This window comes from Phoca vitulina, unplaced genomic scaffold, assembly GCF_004348235.1.
Source record: "Phoca vitulina isolate PV1807 unplaced genomic scaffold, GSC_HSeal_1.0 scaffold22, whole genome shotgun sequence".
NCBI classification, from domain to species: domain Eukaryota; kingdom Metazoa; phylum Chordata; class Mammalia; order Carnivora; family Phocidae; genus Phoca; species Phoca vitulina.
The window spans coordinates 11,776,779-11,796,995 of NW_022589725.1; the positions used below are offsets into that span (position 1 = coordinate 11,776,779).

General features: G+C 54.0%; 1 protein-coding gene across 1 annotated transcript; it reads left to right on the forward strand.

The window, feature by feature from the left end:
• Positions 1 to 8,687: 8,687 nt before the first annotated feature.
• On the forward strand, positions 8,688 to 19,276 carry E2F1 (E2F transcription factor 1). The gene is given in 9 exon segments (XM_032419936.1): positions 8,688 to 8,915; positions 8,975 to 9,004; positions 9,006 to 9,347; positions 14,356 to 14,446; positions 14,825 to 15,044; positions 15,892 to 16,044; positions 17,105 to 17,219; positions 17,314 to 17,536; positions 17,671 to 19,276. Coding segments are annotated over 9 exon segments (1,650 nt in total). The 3' UTR covers positions 17,919 to 19,276.
• The last annotated feature ends 941 nt before the right edge of the window (positions 19,277 to 20,217 follow it).

Genomic DNA, 20,217 nt, shown 5'->3' on the forward strand with positions numbered 1-20,217 from the left:
CGCCCTAGACATCCAGAGCCTTACGGTCGATGACACCAGACGTTCAGGCCCACGGAGCTCCGAGTGAAATGGAGAGGACAAAACTGAGGTTAATTTGGGGCCCTTCTGCTGCTCTGCTCCCAAATTAGAGATCATTCAGTGAGCCCATGTGAGAGCAATGATTCACAGGCGGAGACGCCAAGAAACCCTCCCGACGCTCCCTGCTCCCGCCTTTCACATCGCAAGCCCCAGAAAGAATGCTGGGGATGGCATTGCTTTCTCCATTGTCCGCTTGCTTCGAGAATCAGGCTTTGAACCTGACGCCCTCCTAAACCAGAACACTGTGCGGGGCTCCACCTCCCAGAGCGAACCCGTGTTGCCGCAATCTGGGACTTCAGGTGGCTTGCTTTCTTTAACGAATTAGGGGGTATTTATAAAAAGAAACATTTTTTTCCCCCTCCCCTTGTCATATTCCAGATGGATAGGGAGAGAGTTTGTCTTACTTCAGCCCTAAAGAGTATTTTGGGTGAGAGGGGTTTCATTTTAACCAGAGGGTCTCCTGCACGACTCGCTCTTGTGAGCTGCAGGCCGCCTGGGCAGCTAGAGGACAGAGGGGAAGCTGGGCTCTCCTCTGAGGACGGCTTTTAGAGAGGGCTTCCTAATGGAGGGCTCCCGCCGGGTCTCTGCGCCCGGAACTCTGTTGATGTCACGATTTCACAAACAAGACAGGAAACGAGGCAAAATGGAAACGTAGGTCATGGGGTCTCTGTGGGAAGCCTCATTCCCATTGCTTTTCCAGGCTTCTTCAGACTCTCCTCATGGGCTAGATGTCCGCTGAGAGAAGGACCAGGGCCCGACCACATCAGCTCTTTTAAGACTCCTTTTTGGGGGTCTTTTTAGTCTGTGTCCTGAACCCCTTTGGCATCTGGTGAAGCCTGTGAACCCGTCTCAGAATGCTGTTTTTAAAACTCATTAAATGGGGCGTCTGGGTGGTTCAGTCGGTTAGGCGTCTGCCTTCGGCTCAGGTCATGATCCCGGGGTCCCGGGGTCCTGGGATCGAGCCCCGCATCGGGCTCCCTGCTCGGCGGGAAGCTTGCTTCTCCCTCTCCCACTCCCCCTGCTTGTGTTCCCTCTCTCGCAATGTCTCTTGTCAAATAAATAAAATCTTAAAAAAAAAACCAAACACCTCATTAAATAAAATACGTAGGGGGCGCCTGGGTGGCTCAGTTGGTCAAGCCTCTGACTCTTAATCTCAGCGCAGGTCTCAAGGTCATGAGATCAAGCCCCTGCGTCTTGGGCGTGGAACCTGCTAAAGATTCTCTCTCTCCTCCTGCCCCTCCCCCTCCCCCACTGCTCATGTGTGCGTGATCTCTCTCTCTAAATAAATAAATAAAATACATAGGATTACAAAAGATAAGAATTATATTGACTTGAGATAATTATCAAAATATTTTTAAATTTGTAATTTAGTAATATATGCCTTTTTTTTTAAACACACTAAATAAACAGTGGCTGATCTAGAAGTGTCATGATTTCACAGGTGCCTTAGGCATAAACAATACCTCACGACCCTGCAGCAGCTGTGACAGGGCATGGAAGTAGCTGTGGTTTCTGTTGCCAGTGAAGGCCCGGTGCTGCTAATAGGCCTCCGGTCTGTGGCCTGCCTGAAATGCAAGATGTTGCCCTGCAGTCAGAGGCTGGTGAATATACAGATGGAATTTTGTTTCTGTCCAAGTTCCTGGAACTTGGGTTCATGGATCAGATTCAGAACTTTTGCTTGAGAGTGACCTTCCCAGCCTGACCATATGGCAGGTGTCATTGTTTACCAAGCCCTGAGCACAGGAATAAGAAAAATACGGGCTGATGTTGGTTGAGTCCTTACTAAGTACCAAGTACCCGGTGATATTGGACTCGGTAATGAAAGGGCCAGCTCCTGCCCACGGGAGGCTTATAGTCTAGGGAGGGAAGGCTGACACGTGAATACACAAATACGATCGTTTTGGAGAGCCGTGGGTGCTAGAAGTCAGCAGTACAGGGCAGTGTAATAGAATGACTTGGAAGGGGAGAACAAGAGGGGTCTATTTTCCAGGGAAGGCCTGTCTGAGACCCATGATGAGGAGAGAGCCATGCAAAGATACAGAGGAAGGGTGTTCTCGGCACAGGATCTGCAAAGGGCACAGAAGAGGGAACCAGCGGAAAGCATTCCCGGGCCTGGCAGGAGGCCCGTGTGGCTGGGACAGAGTGCAGGGTGGGGGTGCGCCCGAGCGCTGGAGCGCTGGAGATGGAGGCTGAGAAGCTGGATGGGCCTATCAGGCGGGCCTTGGGGGCCACACTAAGTGGTTTGGGTTTTCTTCGAAGTGTTGTGGGCAGCCTTTGGCAGGTTTAAGCAGGGGAGTGATGTGATGTGATTTACATTTTGGAAAGATTCTTCTCGCTACAAGTGGAGAAGAGTGTAGGCAGCCGGGCTGGAGTAAGGATCCAGTGAGGAAGCCACGCAGGGGTCTGGGTGAGAGACCGTGACGGTCTGGATCAGGGTGGGCCTGTGAGGTGGAGAGAAGTGGGCACATATGGGGTGTAATGTGGAGAGACTCTGTGGCCCGGGGCTGTGGGGAGTGAGGAAGAGGGGTGTAGTGAATGACCCCCATGTTCCCCCTCCTTAGGCCTTGCCCCCCCACCTGAGAAAGGAAGCCCTGACCTTGCTCCCTCCCCCCCCCCCCCCCCCCGCCCTGTCTCTTCAGCCCCCTACAGCCCTGGGGCCCCTGGCATGCGGGCTTCCCAGCTGGTCCCAATTGTTGTTACTCCCCAGGGAGTCATGGGAACACACTCCCCCTGACCCCTCCAGCCCCCTCTTCCCAGACAGGGCCAGGCCCTAACAATGCCCCCTCAGCCAGCCAGTGGCCTAGACACAATGCCCCTGATTCGGTTCATTGCCAGCTCCAGGAGGCCTGCTGGGTTTCCTGGCCTGTTTGGCATATATATAACTCTGGCTTCCAGCAGGGATTTTTTTTGTTGTTAAAAAAAAAAAGTCCCTGGCTCCTCCTCTCTGAATATCTTAATGTATTATAAAAAGCCATTCCCTTCCTATCCTGAGGCCTCCCTCCCTCCCCTCCCTTAACTGCATTTGCCATGTGCCTGTCAACCCCGGGGACCAAATGCAGGTCAGCAGGTGTCAGCGAGAAAAAGGAAGAAAAGCTGCTTGCTCTGCCATGGCCAACCTCGAATGTGCTGGTGATGCTGAAGATCATGAGAATAGTCTGAGGGCTTGTGACATGGCAGGACCGTGCCCAGCGCGTTTTGTACACTAGATCTCATTACTTCTAAGGTGCCATCAAAGATGAGCTACGACATTATTTGGAGCCTCTAAGAGAGAAAAGAGCTACCAACTACGATTTAGGACATGCCGTTGATTGTATGATGCACCTCAACTTCAGAGATATTAAAATATGGGGGGGAGTCTTAGAATCTATGGAATATGGGATCACCTCATCTATTATACTTCATTGCCCTCTCAACATATTTTTCTCCTTGTCTTTGTGCCTACCTGTGCCTACTGGGGTGGGGGCGGGAGTGCAGGGATTGCTTCATGAAAATTCTATTCTGCAGCCTCTCTCGAACAGTTTCCTTTGCCCCCTTGCCGCCTCAAGAGGAGATGTAAGCAGGCTGCTTCAGTGATTCCTCTTTGATTCCTAACAGCAGCTGACATTTACTGAGCACTCTCTATGTGCCTGCTACTGTCCTAAGCACTTTAATGTCCCAGCAACCCTATCCGGTAAACACTATTTTTTACCATTCTCCTTTTACAGATGACAATGTAGAGCCCCTCTGCTCTAAGGGTGCCTTGCTGGCTCTGCGGCCCTGTTCCGGGCAAGCACGGCTACTCTGTCTGGTTTTCCTCCTCTCCCTGGAAAAGCAGAAACAGTTCTCAGAGGTTGGGGGTGATGCAGAGAATGGAAGTGGCACTGGGTGAGCCTTGGAGAAAGGAGAGGCCCCCAGACCATGAGTTCAGTGGGTAACGGGGTTTGGGGGAAGGGAGGATGGCTTATCAACCTGAGACCTATCCACTTAGGCCATACCCTGGACCCTCTGGCCCACACACTACTGAACATATGGACCGATTAATGGCCAAGGACTTAGCCAAGGCCACACAGCCGGGCAGCTGTTGGCTGGCACCAAGCCCCATGTCTCCTGTTTCACCACGAATGCCCACTTTCTCTACTCTTCCTTGCCCATGTCTTCTCTTTAGTTACCTGCAAAGCAGAGGAGCTGTGCAGGTGCTGGTTAGTTCCTCAGCAGTAAGAATATCGCTAGCAGTAGTTAACATTTATTGGGGGCTTACTCTGTGCCAGGCACAGGCGTTGGGGATTGCAAACTCAGATCCCTGAATGGCAGGGCAAGTAAGGCCACTGAGTGAGGCGGGCCAGGCAGGGACTACGGTGGCCTAGAGGGTCAAGGCTCTGGCTCAGCGGGGGACAGCAACCGCTCAGCACCGTGATGGCCTGCCTAGTATTGCCAGATATTACTGTTTTAAAGGAAAGCCAGATATTTGAATTTTTATATAGCATTTCCCAGTTTAAGAAAATTTTAAACTAATTCACAATTCAGAAAAACAAAATACTCCATGGGCAAATGGAATCATACCTGGGGGACAGTTTGCAAAATCTGCTTGTTTTCTCATTTAACCCTGACACACATCCTATAAGAGAGCCCTTGCCCCTTGTTTACAGCTGGGGCAAGCCAAGCTCTTCAAGAGCGTGAATCACCTACTTGAGGTCATCTAGCCAAGCCACATAGTTGGGGTCTGCCTGACTCCTAAGCCTTGCTCCTTATGTTTGATGGCCTCTCAGATGGGTAAGAACCCTGTGTTCAGACACAGCCAGAACTGGTACTGTGACAGAACATCTCCAGGGACAGCAAAGCGTCAGAGAGTTCAGTGTAGCAATTGAGGGATCATTCGAGACCAATGGGATGTTGCAGACATAAAACTCCCCGCCTCCCTCTGCCAGAACTCAACAATGGATGTCTCTGTTCCCCCTTAATAAAATTAAGTCACCACAGAATCATTTCTCCCAATGATACAGTCCTTATGACGATGGGATGTTCTTGTTTGGAGATTTATTTTTGAAAAAAAAAATTTTTTTTAAACGTTAAGAATGTATGCTTTGGTGAGGTGGTATATGTGGAATAAATAGGCTTGAATTATTTGTGTTGTTTGTCAAACTTCTTAATGAGCATGTGGTGCAGGTTCATGTAAATAATTCTGCCTCTCCCCCTGGACTATGAGCTCCAGGTATCAGAAATGAGGTTTGTTTTGTGTCCAGCTGTCTCCCCAGCACCTAGCACAATGTCTGACACAATTGCTCAATAAATATCTGTGGATTGAATGAGGTTCAAGAAATGAATTGACTTGTCCAAGATCACACAGACCACGGTTCCCATTTATATCCGCCTGATTCAGAAGCTCTTCCTTTTTTTTTTTTTTAAGATTTTATTTATTTATTTGACAGACAGAGACACAGTGAGAGAGGGAACACAAGCAAGGGGAGTGGGAGACGGAGAAGCAGGCTTCCTGCAGAGCAGGGAGCCTGATGCGGGGCTCGATCCCAGGACCCTAGGATCATGACCTGAGCCAAAGGCAGACGCTTAACAACTGAGCCACCCAGGCGCCCCAGAAGCTCTTCCTATCACTTCTCCACAATCCTGCCTCCTGGAAAAACTCAAGGGAAAGATATCTCCACATTGAGGATGATGTTGGGTCCAGGAGCTTCCACCCCTTTGGACTCCTCTAGATTTAGATGTTGGTGGAGGTGGTCATGGGGGTGAGCACCTCCTAATTAAACCACTATCTATCATAATATCTTTTGGAAACCACACATTATAGTCTTGACAGCCCTGAGCCTGGCTCTTGGGGTATTTACAGGAAGTGATGAGGTATGAAGGGCAGGCACTAGGGTTTGGCAGTGGAACAGGCCAAGTTCCCATCTCATTTCTGCTCTCTGACCTTAAGCTGGGAGTGCCCCTCTCTGAGCCTCCTTCTTCCTGCACCATGTGGATAAACAAGCTTCACTTAAGGGATTGTTGGTTCAAAGGAGATCATCATTGGAAGTGGCTGCCCAGTAACTGTGGAGCTTTTGGAAACCTACCAGCCTGAAGAGAACTGTTGATGTAGAGAACAGCCTTATCAGTATCTCCCAGGCTTGAGGCCAAGGGGCCCCATCTTTCAAACCTTTGCTGCTTTCAAGTGGGTATTAATAGATACAGAAGGCCCTTATCTCTTTCTTGATTTCACACTGGGAATTCTGGTCTTCACTCCTTTCTGCTGCAGCAGGACAGGAGGGATTGTGGGGAGAAGGGCACCTGCTTCTACCTGGGAGGTTGGGTACTTGAATACTTTGGGGAGGTCAGGGCTTTGGTAAACCCCTAGCTTTGACCTCCATCAAGCATTTTCATCTGCTAGGTAAGCTCATGCCCTTTGGGCCTCAGCTTCCTCATCATGAAATGGGGCAATAATAGCAATATCTGTCTTCCTTCTCCAGCTACCAGTGCAGTGCTTGGCAGAAGACAGGTGCTCAATAACTGTTTGTCGAATGACTGTTGGGTATGAGAGTACTTTACAAAACAAATGTTACTGTTATTGAGACTCTTTGGGAAGATACGGAGAAAAGAAACTCCATCTGGAATGGGAATGTTGCTGGCTTCTCTTACTCTCTGTCAGAGTCTGGCTTGGTTATTTCAAATGAGACCTACCATTCTAATAATGGTGGCTTCTCTATCAGGGGAGAAGGGGGACAGGCTGATCCCGTGGCTGGGAATCCAGTGTAGGCCAGATTCTATCACTGGCTGACCTCACAGTCCCTACTTCTGAATGGGCCTCAATTTTCCCATCTCTACAGCAAGAGGCTTACACGGTCTCTATGGTCCCTTCTAGGGCTGAGTCTAGGATTTACAACAAGCAATTTCTTTCTTTCTTCCTTTCTTTCTTTCTTCCTTCCTTCCTTCCTTCCTTCCTTCCGAGAAAGCGCGCACACACCCGCACACAGGATGGGGAGGGGCAGAGGGAGAGGGAGAGAGAGAATTCTAAGCAGGCTCCACGCCCAGCGCAGAGCCCTACACAGGGCTGGATCTCACTACCCTGAGATCATGACCTGAACCGAAACCAAGAGTCAGATGCTTAACCAACTGAGCCACCCAGGCGCCCCCTACAATGAGTAATTTCAAAAACTGCTTTGGAAACTCCTGCTGCTTTCCTAAACCACCTCATAGTTTATAGAACACTTACAGCAGATCCCTTATGTTTTTTATCCTGATGGCGACCTAGGAAGAGGCCAGGGAAATGTGCCCACTTTACAGATGAGGAAACTGGAGCTGAGAATTGTCCTCAAGGGGCTATAATTCAAGGCTGCACCACACATTTTGGTTATACCAGTATACTATTTGTTCTCAAATGTGAACCTGCATAAAAATCACCTGGCATTATGGGATGGGGTGGAGTGGGTAGGGGATTTTTGGTGAAAATACAGATTCCTGAGCGCTTAGAGATTCTAGATTGGCAAGGCTGGGGTGGGCCCAAAGTTAACAAGTGCCCAGGTGATTCTGAAACCAGGGGCTGAGTACTCCTTTTGGAGAGCCAGGGCCTCCTTGCTGTATTCTGTGTAGCCTCAGGCCACCAGCCTGTTCCTGTCCTAACCTTTCTCAGCACCTTTTCTGGACCAGACCAGTGTTGGGAGGAGGCCCTGTTGGAGCTCCCAGTCTGGTAGGAGAGGCAGATGGAGAAACTGAATGTGTGGTCAGTGTTGGAACAGAGGCAGCATTGGGCAATGGAGGAAGTGAGTAATTACGACTCTGGAGGGCTCTCTGGAGGAAGTCATGTTTATTCTGGGCCTAGGGATTTGATCCTTGTTTGTGTATTAGCTCCCTTTTTTTTTTTTTCCTGTGGGTCATCCCCACCAGATGGCAGGCAAGTTCATAGAAATGATTAAGTCTCACATCTCTGCCCTCAGAGCTGGCACAAGGCCTGGCACAGAGGAGAGGACAATATTGGTCAAATCAGCTGACCTGAGCAATGGGAAATGGCTGATGGAGATGTCCCAGGGCCTCCGGATTAAATGCATTTTCATGCTCAGCACCCTCACCTCCTCCCTTTGCGAGTTCTAACATGGAGTTAATGGTGGAAATTCCTCATCATATTCCAAACATTTGTTACCTCTGTTCCTCTCCTTCTCTTTTCACTAGACTGAGCTCTTCAAGGTCTGAACTAAGAATGGGGCACAGAGCAGGCTGTCAAAACGTCTGCTGAATAAGTGGGTGAATGAATGAGTTCAAGCAGAAGCTGTGCATTGGCTATTGAAGAGATTCCGGCTAAAAGGGGGCTTACAGGAAAGCCCCAAGCTGCATTGGGCTAGATGTCCCTCCCCATTTTCTAGCAGCCCCCTTCTGCTCAGGCTCAGGGTGAGAGGGACAAGGCAGGTGCAGGATTTGAAAGTAAATGGTATAGGTGGGGCAAGTTGAGGATGGGAGCGGCGGCTGGGGCTTTGGATGTGGGGCTGAACCTAGTAAAGAGGAAGGGCAGTTTCTAGTGATCCGAACTGAGGTTGTTGGGGGGCTACAGGTGGCGGAGTCTAGGGGTCACGTGAGGTCTGTGTATGGTGTGGAGTGCAGAACGGACCCTCTGTCCTAAAGGTCTCCATATAGGGATCAGCAGGATGCGGTGCATGGGATGGGAGCGGGGCCACCACGCCTCGGGTGGGGACAGTCCCGACTGGGGGCGGGGAGTGCGAAAGCTCCTGGCACCGCCCCGACAAAGCCTGCGCGCGCCCGGTCGCGCGATTGGCCGCGCCTCCTCGCGCCGACGCCCCGTCCCGCCCACCGCCGCCGGTCCGGCGCGCTGCAGCCAATGGACCCCGTCGCCGTCGCCCACGTCACAGTACGGACAGCCAATGGTGAGAGCGCTCGGCGGCTCGTGGCTCTTTCGCGGCAAAAAGGATTTGGCGCGTAAAAGTGGCCGGGACTTTGCAGGCAGCGGCGGCCGGGGGGCGGAGCGGGATCGAGCCCTCGCCGCGGCCTGCCGCCATGGGCCCGCGCCGCCGCCGCTGCCTGCCACCCGGGCCGCGCGGGCCGTGAGCGCCATGGCCGTGGCCCCCGCAGGCGGCCCATGCGCGCCGGCGCTGGAGGCGCTGCTCGGGGCCGGCGCGCTGCGGCTGCTCGACTCCTCGCAGATCGTCATCATCTCCACGGCGCAGGACGCCAGCGCCCCGCCGGCCCCCGCCGCGCCCGCCGCCGGCCCCCGCGACCCCGACCTGCTGCTCTTCGCCACGCCGCAGGCGCCCCGGCCCACACCCAGCGCGCCGCGCCCTGCGCTGGGCCGCCCGCCGGTACGGACACCAGGGACACTGGGCCGAGTGCGCGTCTGGACCCCCGTGCAAACCCGGGCGGGGCGCGGTTTTTGGCCCGGAGGCAGCGGGGGAGGGGGTGGGCCGAGGCTCCCGGGCTGGGCGGGGCCGAGCCTGGGTTGGGCCTCCGGGCCCCGCCCCGGGGTGCGGGGTGACCTCGGGCCAGTCCCTGTTTGCTCCTCTACCCTGGGCCTCAGCTTCCCGGAGCCGCTCGAGGGTCAGACTCCGGTAATAATGGCCCACGTGTATTCAGTTGGCGTTGCCTGCATGCCAGTTCTCTGGCCGACTTCGAGCCAACTAAAACACAACCATGCTGTGAACTCAGTGTTGTCACTGTGCCCATCTGAACTGAGGCCCAGAGAGGGGAAGTGACTTGCCCCCGGTCATACGGCTGCAAGTGGTGAGGCTGGGATTTGAATTGAGGTCTGCTGGCTCCAGACCAGAACTCGTGGCAGGGTAGTGGTAATGGCTCCTTGGGGAGGTGAAGGGGGGTGTCCTGGGGCCAGACTATTGAAGAGTCATTGAGGAGACCCTCCTTCCTGCCTAGATGCTCCACTGCCAGGTGCAGGCCTGGGCCTCTGGGGACAGGCCTCCTGGCTGGGAGGCCTTCTCTGCAGGGGCGGGGTGGCTGGGCCAGCTGCTGATCCCCTCCCTCTGCCTGTCCTTCCATCTGCCACCCTCCACCCTCACAGGCCCTGGTTGCCATGGAGCCTCATTAATCAGGCAGGCAGACCCCTAGGCCCCCAGGGAAGTCCTGGGTGGGCTGGGCCTCTGGGAGCTGGAGTAGAGGCCCCCAGTGCCAGGAGAGAGTAAACATCCCAGGGAGATGGCTTGATAAAGTGTTCCCTGAGCAGCAAGAGGCTCAAGACCAATTTGGACTGGGGGTGCCCAGAAGAGGTTGCTGAATTACAGGGGAGAAGGGCGTAGAGGCCTGAAGCTTGGACCTGTGGGCTGCAGGACTGGTTGTGGAGACCAGTTTGACTGGCAGAGCCTGTGGGTGAAGGTGGGATGTGGAAGGCTGGCAGGGGGGCCAGGCCAGCCTGGCAGGATGGGGTCTCAGCAGGGGGCTTGGAGCAAGTGGGAGGGGTGAGGCAGAGCCAGGGCAAGGAGGTGGAAGCTGTCCAACTGCTTATAGGGGCCTGGGTGGCAGCTGGTCCCTGAGGCATCCCGGCAAATCTCCCCTAACTCCCTTGGCCCCTCGCCCAGTGCTGCCTTCCTTCTGGAATCACCAAGATGCTAATAATAATAACAATGGGAGCCACCATTGTTTTGAGACTGTTTTGTGTGTCAGGCTGTGTGCCAAGCACTTCACCCAGTTAACTCAACAACCATCCCGTTTTACAGATAGGGAAGTGGAGACCTAGAGATGGTAGGTCATTCAGCTAGTGAAATGGTGGGACCAGTCCAGACTTCCTGAGCGGTTAACCAATTAGCCACTGGGATGCTTTGCCTCCTGGGGATGCTAATAGAGGTTGAAGGAAGTTCAGGGACCCTTCTGATGGGTCAGGGGAGTAGGATTGTACCAAGGGGCGGGTCACCTATATCCCAGTGGCTTTTCTCTGCAGGTGCCAGCCTGGGGCCTGGACCTGAAAACTGCGTTTAGCTGACTGACAGTACTTAGCAGACCCCCAGGGCAGTAGAGGCTGAGCTCCAAGCTCGGTCAGACTGCCAGAGACTGGGCTGAGGAAATGTGCGCCACCTCACCCCCAGCGGTGTCAGGGGCAGCCTTTGTGGGCCTGAGCATTCCATTCATTCAACTGTTACTGAGTTAGTGAACACCCAAGAGGTACTAGACACGGGCAAGCAAGGAGCCTCTGCCCTCACAGCATTGAAGCACTGGGAGCCATTTTCTGCCAGTGGGTGGGGGTGAGGCCTGGCACCATCCTGGAGCTGAAGTCCAGAAACATGGGCCCAGGTTTGGCCCTCCAGCACTCCCCACTCTTGTACCCCTGAGCTGTGGCCTCCTCTGACCTTCTGCACTGGCACTGGTTTGGGGCAGTCTTTGAAACAAGCTGCAGGTTCAGCTTCTGCATCAGTGAGAATTCATTGAGCACCTCTTGCATATATAAGGCCCTGTACAATTCAGCCATTTCTCCTGGCCCTTCCTGTCCACTTCTATCCTGTTGTCATGGCTGTTTAAAAAACAGGTTAAATATGATAGACATTTGCTATAGAAAAAGAGTTGAGAGACTAAAAAGTTGAAGGATGCCAACCCCATCCATTTTTCCTTCTGTTTTCTTTTCCTAAGCTTGTTTTTTTTTAAAGGTGGTTGTGACAGCTTTCTTTTTCTTAAGTTTTAGAAATTGTAGTTTTTCCTTTATTTCTATGTTTAAACAGTGGGCCATCCATACTTTATAGATACCGTAACAGTCCCCCGTGGTTGTCCCCCACTCACACACCATACAGAGGTTACTCCTAGAAGAGATTCTAAAATACTAGAAACTAAACCACAGAAAAATGTTTCATGAGGTTTTTTTAATCCAAAAAGGGATCACATAAATGCATTGCCCTCTAGTGACATTTTTCTTGTCATTATGTCTCTGAGAGGATTGTGTCACCCTGCCTTCGTCCTCGACAGCTACGTGGTACTCCGGGGCTGGGGGAGCCACACTTTCTGTGGCTCCCCTTCCACAGGTGGTTGTTGGAGTGGCCCAGATTTTTTCACCAGTGTTCTGTGTGTTTTCACCTCTGCCTTTTTAGGCTCCTGTGCCAAGATCTCTAGAGAGCAGTGGCAGAAATGGACCTCTGCTTGAGCCCTTGCTTTGCGGTGTGGCATTGACCTGTCTTCAGGGGTGGGTAGGAGCCTGAGGAACGGGGAGGAGATGAGGGGTGCCGTTGGCAGGAGCATGCTAGGTTCAGGCCCAAGGGACAAGGCTGGCTTTTGGGGGGCTGGCTTCTGGACGAGGCTGCCGGGAGGCTGGGCACGTGGTCCATAGGAACGTGGGCTCTGTGCCAGCTTGTTAGGGCTCACATCCTGGCCCTGCCTCTCACCGACCTTTCTGAGCTGCAGGCCCCTTGGGAAGGGGAGGTCACCACGGCATCTGTTGCAAGGCCTGGGCAGAGGGTTTGATGACTGGATGCAGGTAAAGCCATTCTTTAGCAGTGCTCGGTACACCAGAGGCACTGGGCATGTGCGAGCGCTTCTCTCCCCGGGACCCCCGAGGGCATCCCCCAAGGCGCCGTGAGAGGGGGGGTCTGGGCCTGGCGACGCACGTTAGTTAACACCAGGCGCCCCGGCGGACAGTGACGATTCAGGCCCAGCGCCTGCCTCTGAGGGGGCACTGCCTTCTGGGTGAGGCCAACACCTCTCCGGAAATTTGTAGCAAGAGATAATGTGGGGAAAGGTCGGGTTTGAGGCGCTTTGGCGGGAGAAGCGGCCCGGTCTTTTGCAGGATCAGAAAGACCTAAGTAACTAAGGTGCCTGCCCACAGAGGTGGGAAGAGTCCGTGCGAAGTGGAGGGAGGCAGGGAGGGCACTGCTGGGAGGGAACCCCCGTGGGCTAAGGCTTGGAGGCAGAGGTCTGTGAGAAAACCCGTCTGAGCGGAAGTTCATGTGGAGAAGTGGCCGAGAGGGTACTAGGCTGGAGAGGGACAGATGGAGGTGGGGAGATGGCTGAGTGGTCCAGATGGGAGGAGACAGTGGCTGTGGTGATGGGATTTCTTGGCAACCAGGTGTGATGAGGGCATGGCTGCCGAATGAGGTTCTAGCTCAGGAAACCCTGTGGGTGAGAGAGGGGCAGGTATGGCTGGTGTGGGTCAGGACGGGCCTGAGATGCCCGTGAGACTTCTGGGGCAGTCTCCATCCTCCAGTGTGTGTGACGGGAATCCTGGCTCAGCCGCTTCCTGGCCGTCGGACCTTCGGCCTCTCTGGGCTTCAGTTACTTTATCTGTAAAATGGAGCCATCATTATTATTATTTTTAAAGATTTTATTTATTTATTTGACAGAGCGCCAGAGAGCACAAGCAGGGGGAGTGGGAGAGGGAGAAGCAGACTCCCTGCTGAGCAGGGAGCCCGATACAGGGTGGGATCATGACCTGAGCTGAAGGCAGACGCCCAACTGACTGAGCCACCCAGGTGCCCCAAAACAGAGCCATTATTGTGCTGCTGGTCCATAGGACAGAATGAATTAACATGTGCAAAGCACATGGTGAGCGCTAACTGCCACCATGTTCATAGACAGAACCAGAGAGGAGGTGACTCGCCCAAGGGACCTGTATCCTAATGGCTTAAAACAACAAGCACTTAACTAATACAACAACTGTATGTTAATGATACTAGAATTGAAATTAAAAACTTAATTAAAATAAAACCCCAATAACAAACATTTATTATTCATACAGACTTGTGGGGCAGGAAATCAGAGGAGACTTAGCCTAGTGCTTCTGGCTCAGGATCTGAGGTTGTAGCCAAAATGTTGGGCCAGGCTGCAGTCATCAGAAGGCATGACCAAGGTTGGAGGACTTGTTTCTAAGACTCATGTTGCTACTAGAGGAGGCCTCAGTGCCTTGCCACTTGGGCCTGTGTGACATGGCCGTGGCTCTCCCCAGGGTGAGTGGTCCAACATAGAAAAGAAGGAGGAAGCTCCAGTGCGTCTCTGACCCAGTTCAAGAAGTGACTTGTCATCACTTCCATCACACTGCTCCTTAGAAGCAAGTTACCAGATCTGGCCCATATTTAAGGGGAGGAGAATTAGGCCCCATTTTTTGGAAAGGAAGAGTATCAAATTTGCTGACCTACTTTAAAACCACCACAGACGCCCAGGGAAGTAGTGGTAGAGCTAGAACTTGAACTCGGGTCTTTTGCCCTCCGGTTGGGTGATCTGTCCCGTGTGGTAGGATTATGTCCCCTGGGATCTCCCCCTCCCTCACACACTTAGGGGGCCTGGTAGAGAAAGTGGGGTAGGGGTGGCCCAGGAGCACCAAGCCCTGAGCCAGGTCTCCTGTGGCCTCGCTCCTGGTTATTGGGCATTTTCCCGTTGTCTCTGCCACAGGTAAAGCGGAGGTTGGACCTGGAAACTGACCATCAGTACCTGGCTGAGAGCAGCGGGCCAGCCCGGGGCAGAGGCCGCCACCCAGGAAAAGGTACCCACAGAGCTTGGGCTCGGGCAGGCCCTCTGACCAGGCCCAAGTTGGGGGTGTGGACGGACAGACATGCTTGCAAAGTAAGCTCTGGTCTGTCAGGCCTGGACCTGAGCCAGGTTTCTGGGGGCCCCGAGGGGCAGCTGGAGTGGCTGCCTGGCATGGCTTCCCTAGGGCCTGGGGGGTGGGGAGTTCCCCAGCCAGAAGAGGAATGGCGTGTGGTTGGCAGGCAGCAGGCCCAGGCCCTCCCTGTTGGCTTCGCCAAGGGGAAGGAGCCATCTGCCCATCCCACCCCCATCTTCCTGCCCTGCACTGCGGGAAAGCTAGCCTGCCTGGGTGTGGGGGTGGTGCTGAGGGAGCCCTCCTTGCCTGGACCCCCAGGTGTGAAATCCCCAGGGGAGAAGTCACGCTATGAGACCTCGCTGAATCTGACCACAAAACGCTTCCTGGAGCTGCTGAGCCGCTCAGCTGATGGCGTTGTTGATCTGAACTGGGCGGCCGAGGTGCTGAAGGTGCAGAAACGGCGCATCTACGACATCACCAATGTCCTCGAGGGCATCCAGCTCATTGCCAAGAAGTCCAAGAACCACATCCAGTGGCTGTAGGTACCAGCCACTCGGGAGGGCAGGCAGAGGCTGAGGCCCCCGGGGCCAGGCCAGCGTGCAGGAGCTGATAGCGATCTCCACTGTGACTTGTCCGCATCCTCGTCATCTCGCTGGGGAAACCAAGGCTTAGAGGGGGAGGTGGCTTCTCTGAGGAAAGTCCACAGATCTTACATCTGCAGCTCAATGCACCGTCATGTATTTCTTCACCTGGGGAGCCACCATCCAGATCAGGATGAAGAACATGTCCAGCACCACAAAAGATCCCTGTGCTCCTTCCCAGTTGTTGCCCACCCCTCCTCCCCTTAGGTGATGACTATTCTGCCCTCTGTTGCCATCAGTGCGATTGTCTAACACAACTGTTTGATTCTTGTTAATTCTTGTTTTAGTTTTCCCCTCTCACCTCCTTCCCTGGCCTTCCTGCTCCCTTCTCTTTGACACCTCTTCCTTTTCAGTTTTTGGTGGATCATTCCATTCTGCATCATTTTTTTTCTTTCTACTTGACCACACGTCTTGGAAGTGCATCCATGTCTGTATATCTGTTATATTCTCGGCCTTTTATACAACCGGATAGTATTCCAAGGCATGCCTGTGCCATCATCTACTTAGCCTGCCCCCTGTGAGGGACGAGTCGGTATTCACAGCCATTCAGGCCCGACTTTGGAGCCCAACTGGGCTGACTTGGAGCCCAGCTTCCGCCCTCTGCCATTTCCCAGCCGAGGAAGAGCCAGACCCAGAGAGGGACGAGGGCTTGTTTGGGCCTCACAGAACGGGCGGCAGCAGACTGGGTGTGAGGGTTAGGGCTCCTCGGCCAGGAGCTGCAAACCCTCCATTTGCCTCCTACAGAGGCAGCCACGCGGCAGTGGGGATCGGTGGGCGGCTTGAAGGACTGACCCAGGACCTCCGGCAGCTCCAGGAGAGTGAGCGGCAGCTGGACCACCTGATCCACATCTGCACCACACAGCTGCGGCTGCTGTCTGAGGACTCCGACAGCCAGCGATATCCTTGGACTGTGGGGAGCGCTGCCGTGGGGGACAGGACTGGCGGTGGGGCCCCATCCAAGTGGGACTAGGGAGGCGACCCCAGGCCCTGGATTCAGGAAGGGGCTCTGGCTTTGGATGCCAGTTCTGGGCTGAGCACTTACTCAGTGTTAGGCTGGACAAGTTACAGGACGTCTCGGAGCCTCAGCTTCATCTGTAAAAGGGGAAAGTAATCAATCCCCAAACTTCGCAGACTAAAACAAGAAACTCTAGTACGAGCAGTAGCAAACATTTATTTAGTAGTGATTTGGTACATGGCAGTAGCTTCAAAGTTAGAGATCTAAGTTCTTATTTGCCTTTCATTCACAAAAATAGAAACTTTTTAAGATTTTATTTTTAAGTAATCTCTATACCCAACACAAGGCTCAAACTCACAACCCCGAGAAGAGTCCCACACTCCACTGACTGAGCCAACCAGGCGCCGCTAGAAACTTTATTTTAAAATAAGTGTTTTTTTGTTTGCTTTTTTTTAGTGAATACCCAATTATGTGGGGTTTTTTGTTTTTGTTTTTGTTTTTAAGATTTGAGGGGGAGAGAGAGAGCGCATGCGTGTGAGAGAGCACAAGAGCAGGGGGAGGGAAAAGCAGACCCCTGCTGAGCAGGGAGCCCGATGTGGGGATTATGACCTGAGCTGAAGGCCGATGCTTAACTGACTGAGCCACCCAGGCGCCCCCCAAATTATGTTTATAAGTTTTGGAGACAACCACCAACTGACACCAGGGTCACGGGTCAGAATAAATTCTCAGCACCAGGTGTGGCGTTGTGTTAAGTAATTTACGTGAAATTATTGCAGGCAGCCATCATTACCTTGGGATTTCCTGGGTAGAATGATCTCATTGTACAGATGGGGAAATTGAAGCTCAAGGGCGTGAGACAGTCTCAAGCACCAACTATGTGCCAGGCCCTGGGGTGGGGTATGGAGAGGACAGAACAAACTAAGTAGGTATGGGCTCTTAATGAACTGTCTGGGTGGGTGACCCCAGAGGTCAAAGGTCATATGGGTCCTTGACTCCACCAACCCTGGCCTACGTGACCTGCCAGGACCTTCGTAGCATTGCAGACCCTGCAGAGCAGATGGTCATGGTGATCAAGGCCCCTCCCGAGACCCAGCTCCAAGCTGTAGACTCCTCAGAGGTGAGACCCAGGACTCCAGACCTGCCCAGGACAGGCTGGGTGGGGTTGGTGGTCAGCTGAGCCTCCATTTACCCTGCCTGCCGCCTCCACCCAGACCTTTCAGATCTCCCTTAAGAGCAAACAAGGCCCCATTGACGTTTTCCTGTGCCCTGAGGAGACTGCAGGCGGGATCAGCCCTGGGAAGACCCTGTCCCAGGGGACAGCTTCTGGGGAGGAGGACCGGGCAGTTCACCCTGCCACCACAGTGCCACCGCCGTCATCTCCCCCTTCGTCCCCTGCTGCGGATCCCAGCCAGTCCCTGCTCAGCCTGGAGCAAGGTGGGTGAAGGGTAGGTGGGTGGGGTGGGTCAGGGTCCCTTTCCCAGCTGGGTGGGCAGGCACAATAGCCCCCCTGCCCTCCCTGCCTTCCCTGCGGGCCGTCCCCGGCCTGTGATGCTCCCCCATCTCCCCAGAACCTCTGCTTTCCCGGATGGGCGGCCTGCGGGCCCCCGTGGACGAGGACCGCCTGTCCCCGCTGGTGGCGGCCGACTCGCTCCTGGAACATATGCGGGAGGACTTCTCCGGCCTCCTCCCTGAGGAGTTCATCAGCCTGTCCCCCCCTCAGGAGGCCCTCGACTACCACTTTGGCCTTGAGGAGGGTGAGGGCATCAGAGACCTCTTCGACTGTGACTTCGGGGACCTTACCCCTCTGGATTTCTGACGGGGCTTGGGGGGGACCAGGGCCTCCTAAGATGCCCACCCTGTCTTTGCAGCCCTGGAGCCCCCTGCCCCTGGCCGTCCTCCCAGCCCAATTGGAAACGTTTAATTTATACCCCTCTCCCCTATCTCCAGAAGCTTCTAGCTCTGGAGTCTGGCTACTTGCCAGGAGGCTGAGCAAGCCAGGAAGGGAAGGATTCTGTTTGTGGTGTGTATGTGCATGCACCCAACACCCAACATGTGTGTACACGGGGTGAGTGGTGTATGAGCATGTGTGTGTGCATGTACCGGGGAATGAAGGTGAACACATCTGTGCGTGCACTGAAAACACGCCCCAGTGTGTCCACGTGTGTGTGCATGAGTCCATGTGTGCGCGTGGTGGGGGCTCTAACTGCACTTTTGGTCTCCTTGCTCCAGGGGCCCCATGAGGCCCAGGGTGGCCACCTGCCCCCAGAATCCTGTGTGCTGACCAGGCCAGGTGGCGAGGCCTTGGCCTGCTTGTTTGCAGGACAGCGAGAGCACTTCTGTCGTCTTAAAGGTTTTTCTGATCGAAGCTTTAATGGAGCGTTATTTATTTATCAAGGCCTCTTTGGCAAGCCTGGGGCACCAGCAAAGGGTAGGAGGGATGTGGGACTGATGCCCCAACTCCCTATACCCCTGAGCGGGGCAGGGGTCCCTGAGCTGTTCTTTGCCCTACTCCGAAGGAGCTGAGGCCCGAGCGGTTTATTTATTGGGAAAGTGAGGGAGGGAGACAGACTGACTGACTGACAGCCATGGGTGGATCAAGGGGGTGGTCCCTCCCCAGGGGGTCACTGCAGGGCCCCAACTGCCCCCCAGGATGGATGTGAGATGGGAGAGGTGAGTGGGGGATCTTCACTGAGAAGGTGGGCAGGAGGGGTGGGTGAAGGGCTTCCGCTAGCCCAGACCACAGGGGCCCCTCTGCCCCACTTGTTGCTCTGCCCCCCCCCCCCAATCTGCACTTTGATTTGCCTTCCTAACCGCTCTGTTCCCTCCTGCTTTGGTTTTAATAAATATTTTGATGGTGTTTGGGCTGGGTTTTGGGACTATGTACTGGGAGCAGACCTGGGGGTGGGAGAGGTCCTGGTTGCTTGGAAAATGCCCCTCGTCTATTTCCCCTCTCCCTGCCCCTGCTTGGTTTCATTTCATTTGAGCCCCACAGCCACAGGAAAGCTAGGCTTTGTCACCATTTTTGTCCTAATCTTAAAAACTGACCCAGTGAAGTAGTAAGCGAACTCCCCTCCTTTCCCCAGAGTCCCAGAGAGGCCACTCTGATTGCTGTGTTCCTTCCGGATGTTTCTGGGCATTTGTAAACCTGCAACAAATAATTACAACAGGATGATTCTGTGTCAGGTTCTTTTAGGTTCTGGGGACACATGTTCCCTCCTGGGCCTCTCAGGGTCGTCTGGAGGAGATTTATTAGACCAATGAGAAAATCAGAGGGCTTCCTGGAAGAGGTGATGCTTGAGCTGAGACCTGTGGGATAGAGTTAACAGAGGAGGAAAATATGAACACACCTAGCAGACAGGGCAATGTGGACAAAGGCCCTGGGGCAGGAGGGAGCAGGGCACAGAGGACCTGAGAGAAGCCAGTGTGGAGTCCTGAGGTGAGGGCCAGAGTAGAGAGAAGTTCAGACTCACTGGTGAGTCTGAGATAGCAATGACATCCTGTTTTGTATTTTAAAAGTTCCCTTTGGCTGCTGTGTGGAAGATGAAGAGCCAGAATGGCGGGGAGAGAGAGGGCTGAATTCGGTTTGAAAGGGGGAGTCGAGGGGGGTTGGGAGGCAGTCCACACAGACCTGTTTAACCCCTAGGTGAGCTTTCTCTGAGCCAGTTCCTATTCTAAGCCCTTTACAGTCAGTAGGTGAGTCCCCACAATCATCCTTTATGGTCTCTACCCCCATTTTGCAGAAAAAGATACAGACGCTCAGAGGTGAAGTCCCTTGCAGGTCTCAGGTACTCTCACTCTGTTGTACCGCAGTTTGCTCTGTTGACCCTACAGCGGTGTGGGACCTGCCCTTGGTGGGCACGTGGTGCGACCCCTTCCATTCTGTCCCCGGCTGTGTAGCACTCCCAAGCCGCCAGGCACGCGCACAGCCAGTCCGAGCTGGAAATGACCCCCGGGTGGTTCCTGACTCCACAGTTGCCAACCCTCCGGGAGACTCTGGTAGCAGAACCGCGGAGGCGAAAGGTGTTGGAGTTCTACTACGTGTAGCTCCTGCCCACCTGAAGGCTGGAGTTGGCTTTTCCCGTCGGGAAAGCGAGGCCCTCGGCGGGGGGAGGGGG